At 42.0% G+C, this 15,911-nt stretch overlaps 1 protein-coding gene across 2 annotated transcripts in view; it reads left to right on the top strand.

The window, feature by feature from the left end:
* Positions 1–9,426, top strand: part of mark2 (microtubule affinity regulating kinase 2) — a 48,820-nt gene extending 39,394 nt beyond the window's left edge. For both annotated transcript variants that reach the window (XM_022758344.1, XM_022758343.1), the window contains exons 16-18: positions 1,028–1,294; positions 8,770–8,879; positions 9,062–9,426. In XM_022758344.1, coding sequence (XP_022614065.1) covers positions 1,028–1,294; positions 8,770–8,879; positions 9,062–9,411 — 727 coding nt within the window. In that variant the 3' untranslated portion in view covers positions 9,412–9,426. The remainder of the gene's footprint in view (positions 1–1,027; positions 1,295–8,769; positions 8,880–9,061) is intronic.
* The last annotated feature ends 6,485 nt before the right edge of the window (positions 9,427–15,911 follow it).

Raw genomic sequence — 15,911 nt, 5'->3', positions numbered from 1 at the left:
TGGCAGATGGTAGTTACTAATGTAAGTGTCAGTGTGACTACTCTAGAATGAGAGATTTGAGTGGGAAAGAGAGAGAAGAAGAATTTCTCTTGGGGAAAATATTTGGTCCCTTTGCAAATCTCTACAGTGAATTTCTTTGTTTATTTGTTTCTTCATTTATTCCGCTCATTCACCTGTCTTGTCTTTTTTCTTTGTGTGCACTTTGCGTTTGTGTTTTTGCCATTTCCGTTTGTTGTGATCTTGTCATCTGGTGCAGGTGTGCTAGTGCCACACGCTGGCATGAAAGATGCACACTCACACATGCTCACAAAGCAAATGCAAGCTTTTAGCTGATTGAATAGTCAGTGTGCGTGCGTGTGCGGGAGAGAGAGGTTTGTAATGTTTTGCCCTTAGGCCGAGGCAAAGAGGATTAACTGCGTATCTGCGAGAGTGTGTGCATGTGTCACTGACCTGATGTGGCCCCAAATATTGAGTTGGTGGACTTTAGGGATTATAAGAAACATCAGGGCGAGCAGACGTTGAACAGACATAGATACTTGTATGACCTTAAACTCAGGTAAGTAGCACTTAAGAGGAAGTGATTTTCTTCTATTGGTGTTTGTCTAACTGTGTGTTCTTCTCCCACACCCCTCCTCTTCACTCCTCTCCCCTCTTTTTATGCCTGTCGTCTTCCTTTCTTTGTGTTTCTCTCCTCCTGCATCACCTCCAACATGTCACTTTGTTAATCTACCTCTTGTTTTCCTTCCCTTTTCATCCCATCCTTCCTCTGTCATGCTTTCTTTATTTCTTGCTTTTTCTCCTGTCCCATCTTCGTCACCCTGAATTCTTCTTCATTTGCACCTCCTCTTCTCTGCCTCTTCCTCTATCACACATTCCAACCCATCATCTCTCCAATCTTTTCTCACCTCTTCCTTCTTCTCTACATCCACCTGTCTGCTCTTCTACACCTTCCTCTTTATCACCTTTTCTTAACCATTCCTCCCTCCCTCCATTTTCCTCCCCTCTCTCTTTCAACTCTCCTCCATAGTGCCCCACCTCAACGGGCGCCCGGTGCCTCCCCATCTGCCCACAACATCAGCAGCGCTGCCGTGTCAGACCGTACCAACTTCTCTAGAGGGGTGGGCATCCGCAGCACGTTCCACGCTGGCCAGCAGCGAGGTGCCCGGGACCAGCAAGGCTCCGCCTATCCTGGCGGGCCTGCTTCCCCATCACTTTCACACGGCAACAGCCAGGCCCGGAGGACACATGGCGCCACAGGGATATTCAGCAAGTTCACATCCAAGTTTGTACGCAGGTGAGTGGTGGAGGAGCATGGGAAAATGGGAAGGGTGAAAAGTTCAGATTATACTTTTGTGGCTACACTGTGAGAGCAGAGAAAGGAAGTAGTGAAACAGAAGAGGATATGGGTCAGAAAAAGAGAGCTTGTATTTTCATGAATGCAAAGCAGTTGAGATAGCAACTGTTCTATTTATTATCCAGCTACTCTGTAGCTTAAATACAGTTTGAAGCTTTTTCTGAGTGTTGAGGTTTCAGCTTGAAGCAGAAAATGACTAGGTTTACATTACAAGTCACTTCATGTGCTCATTTCCTCTCAGGAATGTTATACTGTATGTCCATGTCATCACTGGTTTTCAGAGTATTTCTTTAAAGGGCTGATCTCATCCTCATCCCTATCACTAAACTGGTGCCGATCTGTAAGTCTGCTGAGAGTAGAAAGGGAGAGGAAGGGAACAGCTGTGTCTTCTCTATAATTTTGTTTGGAGCTGTGGTGACTGAGGAGTAATTTTGGTTTTGGTTCTACGTCTGGCCCAGTTTCACTTACTTACTCTTCTAGTGCAGGTTGCAGCAGTTAAACTACTCTTACAGCTTGTAATGAAAACTGAAGTTGTTTATTTATGGGTTTTTTTTTAAATTTTCTCTGGAAGTGAAGTCAGTTTTGTAGCAGTGAAACAACTCCCTGTGTAAATACAGTGAAGTGAAAGAGAACATTGTGGTTATAAAAGTGGAAGGGAAAGCTAGACTGATATTAGCTTATTTTGGCTTTTGACAAATAAATATTGGCGTTAGTTTGAATTGAATTTGATATGTGCTGATGCCAAAATGACCTTGAAGTACACAACAAGATTTGTATTGAGGAAATATGTTGAATAATGCTAGTGAAAATATATTATTTACAGGCGGTAATTTTATTGGAAAATTAGGGTTTCAATGATTAAGCGATGAACTAATGCTATTCTACATTTTCTTCCCATTTCCCATAAAAAAAAAAAAAAAAATCTATAAAAAGACCAAAATCAAATTATCTATTAGTTAGTCTCTCAAGACTTTATGACTTCTCTACTCTGTCTGTGGCATTCAGCCATGTCCATACATACAGGAATTATAAATAAAAAGACCACAATTATATACAGTGGGGTCCAAAAGTCTGAGACCACTTTCACATTCATGGGAATTTGGTCTCAGACTTTTGGACCCCACTGTAATTAGATTTTTAAAAAAGGTCAAATAATAATAATAATAATAATAATATAAATAGCTGGGCTCTGTGGTTTGTAGCAAACATTACTCAAAACCAGATTAATACAGTTAATACATACAGATTAATACATACTTAGTGCTTTAGTGAGTATTTACGGCAGCACGATGATAAGTGTGGGAGTGACTCAAAATAAATTACAGTGCCCATGTTCAATAGTTTTTGGACAACAATGGAGCTCTGTGACACAGAGGAGTGAGATATTTTATAAGATTTTTTTTTGTCTTTTCATGGATTTTTTTTTGGCACCTGACTTGTCCTTTAAATTACATTGCACTAAAATATAACTTTTTACAGATAGATGAGTCAATAGCAGATTAGCAGATTCTTAAAAAGGAAAATGGTGAATTGTATTATGCAACAAGGCTGGAGAAAATAAATTCATAGGCATATACTTAAGATATTGTTTATTTAGTAAATAATTGGCAGTGTTTTACCCAAATCATGTGTGAAGGGTGATGAAGTCTGTACATAGTCAGTATGAGAGAGAAGGACAAGAGTGTAGAAGAGACGAGAAGAGGAGCAGCGGGGTTTATTAATATCAGAGACCACAGTCAGACTGACAGGTGTGCAGGAGAGGAGGTGACAGGAAGTGAGGGTGTAAAGGTGGCAGGAACGATGAGGACTGAAAAAGGGAGGTCCAAGTGAGCAATGACAGGATGAGAAGCAGAGTGAGCAGGTAAGGTCGAGATTTTCGTCGTTGCACCTGTGTCGCCAACCAGCCGTGGAGGTTCATTTTGAATACAGCTGTTGAAATGTGGGCGAGAAAGTGAGAGTGCGGTTGTATTTTTGGTGATTTAGTCAGATTAAACAAGGCAGGAATTGAGAATGATCAAGTGTCTTGCCAGCATGTGTGTGTGTGTGTTAGTGTTGTGTGTGTCTGTGTGGAAGAGGCGGAGGTACAGGCACAGGCACTCTCCAGGCCTCCCACTCAGAGATACTGTAGCTCTGTGGCGGCAGTATCCATGGTTACACCGGAGATATCACTTTTCCCTCAACTATAAATACCGCTAGTGGGGACACCTTGACACACATGCATGCGCACACACACTCAACTTGGCTTGCTGGTAGGAAGTAGAGGTGGTGGACACAGAGAGATTGTGTTGCATTTGTACAGTTTGACTGCACACGCGCACACACACACACACACACACACACACACATTCACTAAAGCTGTGTATTTTATTAGCATATCATATAACCTCACCACAGCACTTTTTCGCTTGGTCTGGAGAGTGATGTTTCTCCGTCCTTCAAATACATTGGTGTGTTTGCGAGTTTGTGTGTTGTGTGTGTAGGAGATTTAAGTTTCAGTGTGTTAAAGAGTGTTTTAAGTGTGTTAAAGTTTAAGTTGTTGCTTAACCTGCACTTTCTCATTTGAAATGTGTCTGTCTGTGTATAAGAGGTGGGTTACTATCTATCTTTTTTATTTATTTTTTTAGTTTTTATATTTGAACTATTCACCACACCAAACACTTCTTTTCAGGATCACCCCGGACTGCTCTGTATGTTGAGGAGCACTTAATTTCATGTTGGGAGGGGGGGGGGGGGGGGGGGTGTGNGGGGGGGGGGGGGGGGGGGGGGGGTTGACTGTTCAGACGGGGTCTCCTAATGGGATTTTCCCACAGAGCCCATTAAATCCCCCTAAGGTGGGCTCCTACGCTCCTCCCGGTGTGCGTTTAATAATGTTCACACATTCACACCAGTAATCCCCACATTTAAACACATTGAGACTGAAAGTTGATGGCACTGATTTTCTTTTTGTCTTGTTCATGTTAATGTTGGTCTGTGCTTCCTGCTTCAATTCCAAGTGAACCTGGTTCACTTTTATTTCTGACAGTTTGACGTTTGCTACTCAGAGGGCAGCTTGTCTTTTACAGCAAAGTCATAAATATATACGTTTTATACATTATACGTTTTTTTCTCTTTCTTTCTTTATCCCTCTTTTGTTTTTGTAGAAATCTCTCGTTCAGGTTTCCGAGAAGGTAGGCAACATCCCCAACGTTAAATATAACCCCTTGATATATATACGTATATTCTCTTCTTCATATATATTTCACATATATATAAATATATATATATATTCCTCCCCTTTTGGTGTTTTGTGCGGCTTTTTGTTGAAATCTTCCTTTTGTGCCTTGAGCCTTATCTTTTCTCCTCCTTTTTTTTCTGTGGTTGGCCCCTTTTTTGAGCCTTCTGGTTTTGAGTGCCGTGTTTTGGCCCACTTATATTTTTTCTTTATTTTATTTTTTTTACTAACTTCCCCCTCACCCACTCACGCATTTAACACACTCATTCCATCATCATGCGGCACAATAACACCTCAACCATCTTCCTCTTCGTCCCTCCATCGTCCCACCTCTTCTTCATCCCCCACCCCTTTTTTTTCCCCATTTATTTGCGAGGTAGTGTGTGTGAGCTCGTATCTCAACTGTAGCGTCCCAGATTTAGGTCAAGTTGTAATGGTGCAATAGATCAAACTGCTCCCTTCCTGGTCTTAACCCTTTCCTTGTCTTAGTTTCAGATGCAGGTAATGTGTTTCTGTTCAGCCTAATAGAGAACTCTCTCTCCAAATCTTAAACATTGACGAAGTAATGGTAAAAAATGTCATCCCATCGACCAAACTCCTGCATTCGGTTTTTAATACATATGAAAGATAAACGAAGCACAAGGATGGGAGGTGTCTGTTATGATCAGGTGTTTTCATGTCAGCCCAGTTATGTAACATCACCCAGGATTGTTTAATGTTGCTAACCATCATTCTTGCTAACGCCACCTACCAAACCATCACCCACCTCACCTTCATCAGTTGGGTCACCATAACTAAATTTCCTCAGCCATAGACACTGAAGTTGTTTTTAGTTTTTAGTTTTTTTTTTTTTATTGTGAAAGTTTGTGTAGCTTACACTGGGAAGGTAGTGTGCTGTGTAAGAATAAGTCCCTGGTTGTAGTTGTTAGTTGTGGATGGATGTAGAGAGGATGACAGGACCCAGGAGGGACGGAGCTGCAGTGTTTCTCAGGCTGCACTCTTTTCTGGAGGCTGCACTCTTTTTTCTTCCATCGCTCTGTTCTCACTCTGGCACTGGCTCTAACAGCAGCAGCAACAGAACTGGATGGCTTTGACCTACTCTGGCTGGAAAAGACCTTTTATGCTGTGAACACACACACACACACACACACGGATGACACATCATGCAGATAAATGTACATTTGGACTGACGCACCCAGACATTTGCATAAACACACAGTATTTCCACCATGCTCATGTAGATATTTGCACTATATACAGATGCTAAACACATGTTGATACATATCACATTTATATATGTGAACGCTGATCACACATCTCACGCCCTCATGTGTCACACACACTTGCTTTTTGAGTGTGTTGGCTTCTTCTTACCAGCAGGTAGAGCAATTTTCTTTAATCTGGACCATTGCTCCACCTGGTGGTTGGAAGTTGTAATACTACATTAATTTCACAGTGTTCTGAAACCTTTCAGTTCTTCTATATACGCAACAATACATTTAGGTTATTTAAAGATTCTTGTACATCATTTGATTTGAAATATGAGAGACACAATATTTATTTATAAATGCAGGGTGAATAGGTTGTTATGGAACTGAGTAAAAGAATAGATTCTTTGAAGTGGACTGTGTATGTGAGGTATAACTGAGATCAAATAGTCATCTTATCAGTACTTTGTTTTCCCTTTATGTCACAAAGCCCCTTTCTGGGAGCCATTTTGCATCCCTTCATGTTTAGCTAAGTCACAGCCGGACATGCAAAATGCCACAAATGATTTATTTTACACTGTTCACCAGTTTACCTCTATATTTTATTATTATTTACGAAAGCCTTGTTATAACTTATTCCCACTTCTCCCATTTGTCATCTTCCATGTGCTCATTTTTAACCATGTTTCTGTTGCAGGAGGGATTTTACATGATGTTTTTGGTTATTTTTTTAATGGGGCAAAACAGGAATGATCCCTTTTCCCTCAGCAGAATGAATTTAAGACCATAAACTCCATAAACTGTTGAATTTGTCGTGTGTGTCAATGTCCATCCACCGTCTGCATGTGTTTTGCTGTTGTCTGTCTTTGTGTTTCTATGTTGTTGTTGTTTTTTTTCCCTTCAGTTTGTCTTCGTTTTACATGTCTGCTGATTAGTGTTACACAGGCTGCAGCTAAAGTAATGTTAAAATTGTGTGTGTGTGTGTGTGTGTGTGTGTGTGTGTGTGTGTGCGTGTGTGTGTGTGCGTGCGTGCGTGCGTGCGTGCGTGCGTGCGTGCGTGCGTGCGTGCGTGCGTGCCTGTCTGTGTCTTTGTGTGTGTGTGTGTCTCTGTGTCTGTGTGTTAAACAGCCTGTGTGGAGGTCCAGTGTTACTAATAAAGGTTTTCACAGGACCCACCCTCACCATGCTGACCATTCTGTTCCAAACCATTCCATCCTGGTCCACTTCACATTTTGTTCCCATCATTTCATTTTGTTGGAATACATTCCATTCCATTCCAAGCCATTCCATTCGGTTCCAGCCTGTTGGCCTGTACTTAAATTCCGCTCTAAAATGAACCAGTACATTTTGAGCTCTCTTTCCATTTAATTTTGACCAGCTCATTTTCTAAACTGGTTCCATTTCAATTCAGGCCGTTCTGATCCATCCATCATTTTTTTCTGGTCCATCCTGGAGCTGGCTGCACCAGCTCTTTGTAAGTTCTAAAAATGTCAGACCAAATGAACAATAATGTCAGTTAGGTGTCTCAGTGTAAACCACATGAATACCTCTACCTCTGAAACATGTAGCTTGCGATGCTACAGTGACTTCCTGTTTGATTTGATGGCTCTACAACCTAGCAACCAATTTACACATAGCTGAAGATGTATGTAGCTAAGACTCTCTTTATGTTTTAATGGTGCAAGCCAGTTTAGCAAGTAACTAAATTGGAAATTTGAAAGTAGCAAAACTAGTTAAAACCGGTAGTAACGAAGAGCTTTGGATGGACTTCACACATGAATGTTAGTAATGGATTTACAAACAGCTGGTTCAGCTCGATCCTGTTCTCATCTTTTCAAACCGTTCAGCTCTCATGTTGTCTGCTGAGTGGTGGAGCTGTAAGAAAGTGGCCGCACAGAGTGGATTGGCACTGGAACCTTAAGCAGCTGCCGTAGCAATGCATTGTGGACTGTGACGTCCTCAGGTGGCTCTGGGCTTAAATTCGAGCAGCTGGAGTGGAATTAGATTTTTGGCGTCAGGGCTTTAAGTGGTCGGATTGGAACATTCAGTCAGGCATGGCGAGCAGCGGGACTGTGCTCAGCCAGATGATTTACTATCTGTTTAAGAGTGCAGATGTTGCCCCTAAAAAAAAGACTAAACTTGTGTTGATTTTTCTCGAGGAGTCCGTATGAGGGAGAGGGTCGGGATGAGGGGAGCAGGTGAGATACAGAACAGCCCGAAAAACCGAAAATCCCCCACAAACCCCCAGGCTCTACCAAAACCGCCTGCCAATCAGTAGACTGGAGCCAATCAGTAGATGATCTCTGAGCTTGTTGTGAATGGCTGGGAGAGGGGGGCGGAGCTGGGATGTATAATTGGTTGGTGATGGTGATAGCGGTTTAACCAATCAGGGGACGGGAGATTAGCAGTGAATGGTAGCATCCCAGAGAGTTAGTGATGGTGTGGAGGTTGACCTGCATGGTGGTGTGTGTGTGTGTGTGTGTGTGTGTGTGTGTGTGTGTGTGTGTGTGTGTGAGTGTGTGAGTGTGTGAGAGAGGGAGAGGGGGGAAATCAGAACCCAAGTACCCAAATGTGTGTTTGTGTGCAAGTACACATGAAATGCTCACAAACACACACTCATATAAATTCATACACATCTTTGTGATCTGAGACATGTGAACACACAAACACACACAGGGGTACTTAAAATTATTTTGCTTTTTGTCTTCATTCAATTCCAAAACCTCATCATCTCTCTCTTCCTCTCAATCCTTCCTCTCCTTTCCTCCCCCCTTTTTTTGTCTCTACCTTTTAAAACAATTCTGACACGTTTCCTCTTTTTCTCTCTGCTCATTTCTTCTTCCCTCTTGCCTGTTTACTTCCACCCTCATCCTTCCTTCTCCCCACCTCTCCCTCTCTTTTTTCTCCCCCTACCCTCTTCTCTTATCTCCTCTTTATCCGTCCTTTCTTTCATTCTCTTTCCTCCTTCTCCTCCACCCTCCCGCCCCTTCATTCAGGTCCATGCTGAGCAGTACAGTGGACAAGTCGGAAAAGACATCCGGTGGCGTTCTCTCCTCCTCTTCCAACAACGATGAGAACAACTCCTCACCAGGATCTGGAAACACCGGTAGGTCGTCAGAGTCACGTGCAGTATTTTGTGAACACTCATTTAATATCAACATCCTAGACTTGATTATATTGAAATGTTTCTAATGCTCATCCCCTCTCATGGTTTTGAATTCGATTCCTTCCATCCTTCCTCCGTCCTGCCTCCTTATTGCTCATCCTTCACCCCTTCCTCTCCCGCAGGTGGCACCGGCACCCCTCCGGCCATCGCCAGCCAGAAGGACTCGGCCAAGCCCCGCTCGCTGCGCTTCACCTGGTCCATGAAGACCACGTCGTCCATGGAGCCCATGGAGATGATGCGCGAGATCCGCAAGGTGCTCGACTCCAACAGCTGCGAGTACGAGCTGCGCGAGCGCTACATGCTGCTGTGCGTCTCGGGCAACCCGGCGCGCGACGACTTCGTCCAGTGGGAGATGGAGGTGTGCAAGCTGCCGCGGCTCTCCCTCAACGGCGTGCGCTTCAAGCGGATCTCGGGCACGTCCATCGCCTTCAAGAACATTGCCTCAAAGATTGCCAACGAGCTCAAACTGTGAGTGCGGAGGAGCAGTGAGGAGAGATGAGATTAAAGGGTGGAGGAGGAGGAGGTGGGAGGATGAAGGGGGTGATAGCGAGGATGAAGATGATGCTGTAGGTGGGGTGGGGGCACTGTGGAGGTCAGGAGGTAAGCTAAAGGGTGGGATCACTTTAAAAATAACACGATTGTTATCTGGACAAAGGTCTGACGTAGGGCTATTGGTTCTCTGAGACTAGAAAACGTTCTCCTTTTCTAGAAGTTTTGTTCCTTCAGTTCTTGAGGCCCTGCGAGTAGAAACTCTGAGCTGATTTGCTCAGAGTTGTGAAGTACTTACAGACCGAGGTCTTCTCTCCCTGCTGGGGGTTTTTTTTGTTTTGTTTTTTTGTTTTTTTTTTGTCACGTTCTACTTAGACGTTCCACTCTTCTGCATGTCCGATCTGCTCCCTCTGTTTTTTAGGAGTCACACTTTGATCACTTTGACCACTCCTGTCACTTCTTCCTGCTATTTATTCCGTTTCTCTGCACGGTTCTGCTGCCAGGTCTTTTGGGGTAGGGAGGGGGGGACACCGGGTGAAAATGGGGGTTGGATGGAGGACAAAGAAAGCGGAGGAATGCTGAAAAAAAAAAATGCTCTACTTTCTCTCTGAACGATTGACAGAAAGTTTGGAGCCTTATTTTGCTGGAAAACTCAAAAGAGTTTTGATTGAATTTGTTCTGATTGTTCCTCCAAAACTGAATGGACTCCAACTGAGCCAGGACTTTGGCTGCTGAAGCCCACTATCACACACATTAACACACACACACACACACACACACACACACACACACACACCGACACATGTTTTCTGGATGGACAAACTCTGCTGTCGTTGGTTAAAGGACCCTCTCCACCCTCCACCTGCCCGCCCAAACCTCCCCTCCCGCCCTGAAATGAACTTTTGATCCATCCTTCCACGACCTCCCTCCTCCCCTCACACGCACACACACTCACACTCTTCACCTCCCTCTCTTCCTCTAATTTCAGACTGAATTCAGCACAAACACATCCATCTTTTCACCTCATCACTCCCTTTTTCTTCCTCATTTTTAATTTCTCTCGCGCCATCGAGTCCGAGGAGGCCAGTTAAGACTTGATGTCATCATTGATCATACGGGCTGCAACTTTGAGTCCGTACTTGTTATTTTTTATTTAGTTTCTTCTTATTTTAAGGCTTTTAAAAAAGAGTTGTGCACTGGAAAAGGGGGGCATATTGGAACCTGGGGAGGGAAGGACAGTTCACGGACGGGGCTGTTGATGGATTTCATGTTGCCTTTCTTTGAAGAATTAAATTTGGGGTTTGTTTTTGTTGCATATGTCTGCACATAAATGCTCCAATGATGATGAGTTAATTTGTATTTTTTTGTTTTTGAAATGTTGGTATCACTTTGGTTGGCTTCACGCCTTCATATCCAGAATGTCAACCCTGAACCGACGCATTTCTTTTCTTTCTTTTTTTTTTCTTTTCTTTTTGTTTTTTGTTTCCCTCCCTCATCACGCTCTCTGCTACACATGTTCCCAAAGAGCAAACACACAACAAAAAGGTGTCATTGGAGTATGTAACAAACAGTATGTGTGTGTGTGAATTAATTATAAAAGATCACTGGAAAAAAAAAAAAAAAAAAAAAAAAAAAAAGAAACAAAAAGAATCGACGACGACAACGAATGGTGAATTATTTTCTTCTGCTAGTTTTGATTTGATAATATATTTTTGTGTCGTTGAAATTTTGGGTTTGTACAGATTAGGATTTGTTTTGGGAGGGAGGGAGGGAGGAACAGGGGGGGTGGGGGGTGTGAGGGGTCATGTCGGATCATATCATTGCTGCCTTTTCGGTGTAGTGCACCTTTAACACACACACAAACACACATTTAACATCCAAACACAGCTCGTAGTGTATCGGATCAAACACAAAACCCCCCAAAGTGCAGGAGTTCTCGATGTATTTAATGATGTTGATGATGGTGGTGGTGACGACTACTGCTCCTTCATTTTTTTTTGCCCATTTTTGTTTTTCATATCTTTTTATTTTTTGCTAGATTGTTTTTTTTTTTTTTTTTTTTAGGCCATATCGGTCCAGAATGGCTTGAAGCGGAGACAGAAAGCAGGAAAGACTTCGTTGTCAAAACATTTTTCATATCAGAGCACATGTTCGCGTTCAAAACCACAAACCAGAAGAAGTCGCTTCCTTTTCTCTCTCCCTCTCTCCCAGTGCGTTTTGATCCTCCAGATTGTCGCAACAGAAGAAAAAACACACATGTGCGTGGGGTCAGAGAACGGGGGCACGACTGAGTCCCGTCAGCTGGTTGTACCTAACTTAACACTTTTCTTTCTTTCTTTCACGATGACTCACTGTCGTTATTTTCTTTCAGTTTTTAATACGTCAGATTTTTCTTTAAAAGTTGATCATTGTATTAAGGTGCTGGGTATTGGATTCTAATTATTATTCTGGCTGTTGCTGTTATATTATCTCTTTCAGGGTTGATTTTATTTTACATTATTTCGTTTTACATTGCTGTAATTTACATTGATTTTAAATGTGTTTTGAGCAAACTGTAACTGTAGTGGTGGGTTTTTGGGGTCGGGAGGGGTGATCAACTCCTGAAAAATGTATTATTTGTTTGTTTGTTTTTTTTGTGCAAAGACAAAATGATGAAAAATTACAATGATAGTAATAAAAACAATGATATAATGATAGTGTGACTCTGAAATCCATTATATGAGAAGCAAGATGAAAGTGTGAAGTTACATAACCTGTTCTCCAAGGAAAAATTCTCTCCTTCAAGTCCGTTTAGTAGCTGTTGTAAGGTTCTCAGTCATTTCACTTGATCTTCTGATCCGATGCCAGACCTCTGTTATGCCCATGAGTCAGAATAAACCCGGGTTAACTCACGTCAGTCACTCCTGTTTACATTTTAACACACTGAATACAACTGAAAAAAACGTTTGAAAATTATTATTATTATATTTTTTTTTTGTGATTGCAGATTTTTTGAGCATGCAGTTCAAAGTTCATTGGAAAAAGCAGTTGACTCAACAAACTCACCAAAGATTCATTTTGTACTTCTGGATATTTCAATCATGCCACATGACCTTCATCAGCACATTATCTTAGGTTAGCAGAGAAACTGTTCAGAGCTCCATTATCTTCTTCATCGATGTATAAACCTACACTGGCAGATAGAGATCATGTGATATGACTGAAAGCTCCAGAATAGCAGCTAAATGGCTTCTTTTTTTTTTTTCAACTATTTATACATATCCAATCTGTCTCCCACAGTACTGCTGTCATGTGCGACCATGTATTTCTCACATGCTGAAAGTTGAAATGGACAGTGGTTGTGTTTTAGTTTCAGTATAATGAAGGTGAAACATGCTCAGTTTGCATCTACTGGTGCCTCAGATTTGCACAAGGGGGCGCTGTGAGAGAAAATCAATCATTCCCTGTGCAGGTGTTGAAGTTTGTAAGTGAATGAAAACTACTTCCAGGTGTGTAAAAAGTATTTTTGTGTGAATATTATACATATTACGGTTGTTGTTTTTGTGTGTGTGTTTAACAATATCAGACAATCTCACTCTTCTAACAGGAACTCCGGTGTAGGATCTTTTAAAGGAGATATACAGTCTATACTCAATGTGACTCAGCATCAATCATTCTGAGCAACCACAGCTGCATAAACATATTCCAGGCACCTACTGACCCAGCAGGTAAGAGTTACTACCAACTTCTGGCTCCTCAGAAAGTCTTCGAGACAGAGGGCGTCAGATCTGAAACTACACACTGATCACTTGTCCTTCTTTATAATTTTTTCTTTATTGTGATAATAAATGAATCTTTCAAGTTTTTTTTTTTTTAAGCAAAAATCCCCAAAATATGAATGTTTGTTGCTTTTACTTGCCTCACTGTAGTAAATAAATCATTTAGGGTTAAGGATGACCAGTCATATAATAAGCCATTTGATGTCACCTCTGACCGAACAATTAATCGCTTAATAAAGAAAATAATCTGCAGATTCATCAATAATGAAAATAATAACTTTCGTTTTAGCCCTTACTGCCCCCAGGTGTGTCAGTTAGTTAGTAGTAAATTGATGAACAAACTATTTAAGAATATGCACAACATAAAGTAAAACAATGAATGTATTAAAATCTCAGACAAGTTTGGCTCGTCTACAAGACAGGATGACCCTCAGATGAAATTGGAGTTGACTCGGGGTCGCTGCTTTGCCTGGTTGATAATCTGCCTTTGTGAACAGCCACATTATTTATCTTAATGATCAAATTGTTAAAAACTTGCAGACGTGTCAGACAGGATTCTCTATGGGCTCTATTTCCTGCCAGTTTCCTAAAAAAAAATGTTGATGCAGCCAATGCTGCGGTGTTCCTTCTTTGACCTAATGAGAAGAAACTGTTTCAATAACTGTGTACCATCTCATAAGCACCGGTTTATGTTTAACTTTATGTTTAAGTTTTTGAGCACCTTAAACTTTATAATTTCAACTCCTCTCTGCTCACAGTTTGTTTGTTTGTCGACAGTAAACAGGGCGATTCCCTCGCTGGTGCACAGGTAGTGTCCCCAGCCCCGCTCAGGAATGTGGGAGCTGCAGGTGGTCCAACCTGTTGGGAGTCAACAGATGGTGTTTTGACAAGATTTGGCATTTGGGAACAGATGATGTGCACATGAAGCTCACACAATGCAGTTGCACACTATCCACTCAGAGTAAATTAGGTCGATATTACAGCTCAGATTGAGTAAAAAAAATCAATATTGGATAAACTTTCAAAATGAATGACTGACAAAGTGATATTTGGTCATTTCTTTATTCTAAAAAAAAAAAACATCAGTCAAACACAAACAGTTCAGTTTCCACAATGTAAACAACTTCTCACATACAGTACACACAAGCAGTTTTTGAAACAAAGAAAACAAGTCCAAGCAAAGTCAAAAGGCAAGCCACGTTAAAGCCAAATGTAGTGACGACAGGCTGCTTCCATTCCCTCTGTGCTGCGTTCAAGTCGACACTGGAGGCCTCTTCTAACAAAAGCAGGTGATGTGAGACTGAGTGAAACACAGTTTAAACAAAGGTTCATACATGACTCAGAAGGCAGTGAAAGACAAACAACTGGAATGTGAGGGAGGCTAGATTCAGCATGAGACTAACAGGTTATGTCTAAAAAAAAAAAGAAAAGAAAAATGAAAGTACCATAGAAAATGTTGTTCAGTCATCTACATTTGTTCGTGAAGTTGCCTGATATCAAACCTTAGGAGGCAGAAACCTGACTGTGGTAGGGCTGGGAAGGAAAACGCAGCATTTCCTGACAGTTCACCGTCTGAATTAATCGACGGGTTAATGTTACAGCAGAAACTTCCTCCAGATGCCCTTTGACCTCTCAGGCCTCCTTGCTCTGTGCCTGGACAGGACAGGACTTTTGACTACCACAGAGAAAGCTGCCTTGACTGGACTCACAGGGCGTCACAGAGCTGTCATCACGTCTTTGTAAATTCCTACCATGTGCTGACGAACAGAATACTGAACTGAAATCATCTCAACCAACCACTGACATTTTGTGTCTCCTACAGAAACGTTGACCTATATGAATACTTTGACATTATTCACTGTCTTGCAGAGAGAGAACTTCACTCTGACATGTCCGTATGTTAAGTGATGCTTCCACCAGCACAAAGACTGGAAACACTCCGGCTGCCTCTGTCCAGAGGTAATGAATCCTCCCACCAGCTCCTCTAAAACCCACAAATTCACATGTTGTATTTCATTTGTATAATCCTTAAAGTGTCAAAACCACAACCATTTGTTTTAGGATTTAGCAGGTGCTGGACTATTTCTTGGTCGGGACGAGTTGCCTGGCAACCAGCGAACCAGGTACTCATGGAAAGAAGCAGAAATAGTCCAGCCACAAAAAAAAGTAAACTTGTTTTTGTACAAAGTAAACAAAAGAAATGTGTTGACTGCAGCGTTAGAGGTGTTGTTAGGCAGACTTTGTTACCTTTGGATAGAACCAGGGGAGCTGCTGTTTCCATCGTGCTAAGCTAAGTTAGCCGGCTGCTGGTGGTAGCTTCATAATGACTGTACAGAGTCTTGCCATCTAGTTAACTCTGGACATGAAAGTGATGTCGCACTCTTGTGTCTAACATGTAGCAAGTAGCCAACACTGTAAAACAGCTAACTGGAGACATGGACAAACAGTGTGCTTTTAAAGCAATAACAGACTTTGGCAGAACATTTTTTTCTTTTTCAGTGTACACAAATCTGTAGGAGGTCAGAGAGTCATCCCATCATATCACACACAGGAGCCAATGTGTCGACCAGTGTTTGGGGTTGACGACTGGAAATGTTCCTCAGAAGTAAGCGACATAGCACTGGGCCAGTGAAAATAAACTGTGGCAAAATGTCCTGTTGAAATGTGAGACACAGTCCAACCACACGTGTTAAAAGGCTCCCTTTCTCCTTAGTGCTGAGTCAAT

The sequence above is a fragment of the Seriola dumerili genome, unplaced genomic scaffold (assembly GCF_002260705.1).
Source record: "Seriola dumerili isolate Sdu_G_001 unplaced genomic scaffold, Sdu_1.0 BDQW01000295.1, whole genome shotgun sequence".
NCBI classification, from domain to species: Eukaryota; Metazoa; Chordata; class Actinopteri; order Carangiformes; family Carangidae; genus Seriola; species Seriola dumerili.
The sequence above is the reverse complement of the archived record's forward strand: the minus strand, read 5'-3'. Positions and strand labels throughout refer to the sequence as shown.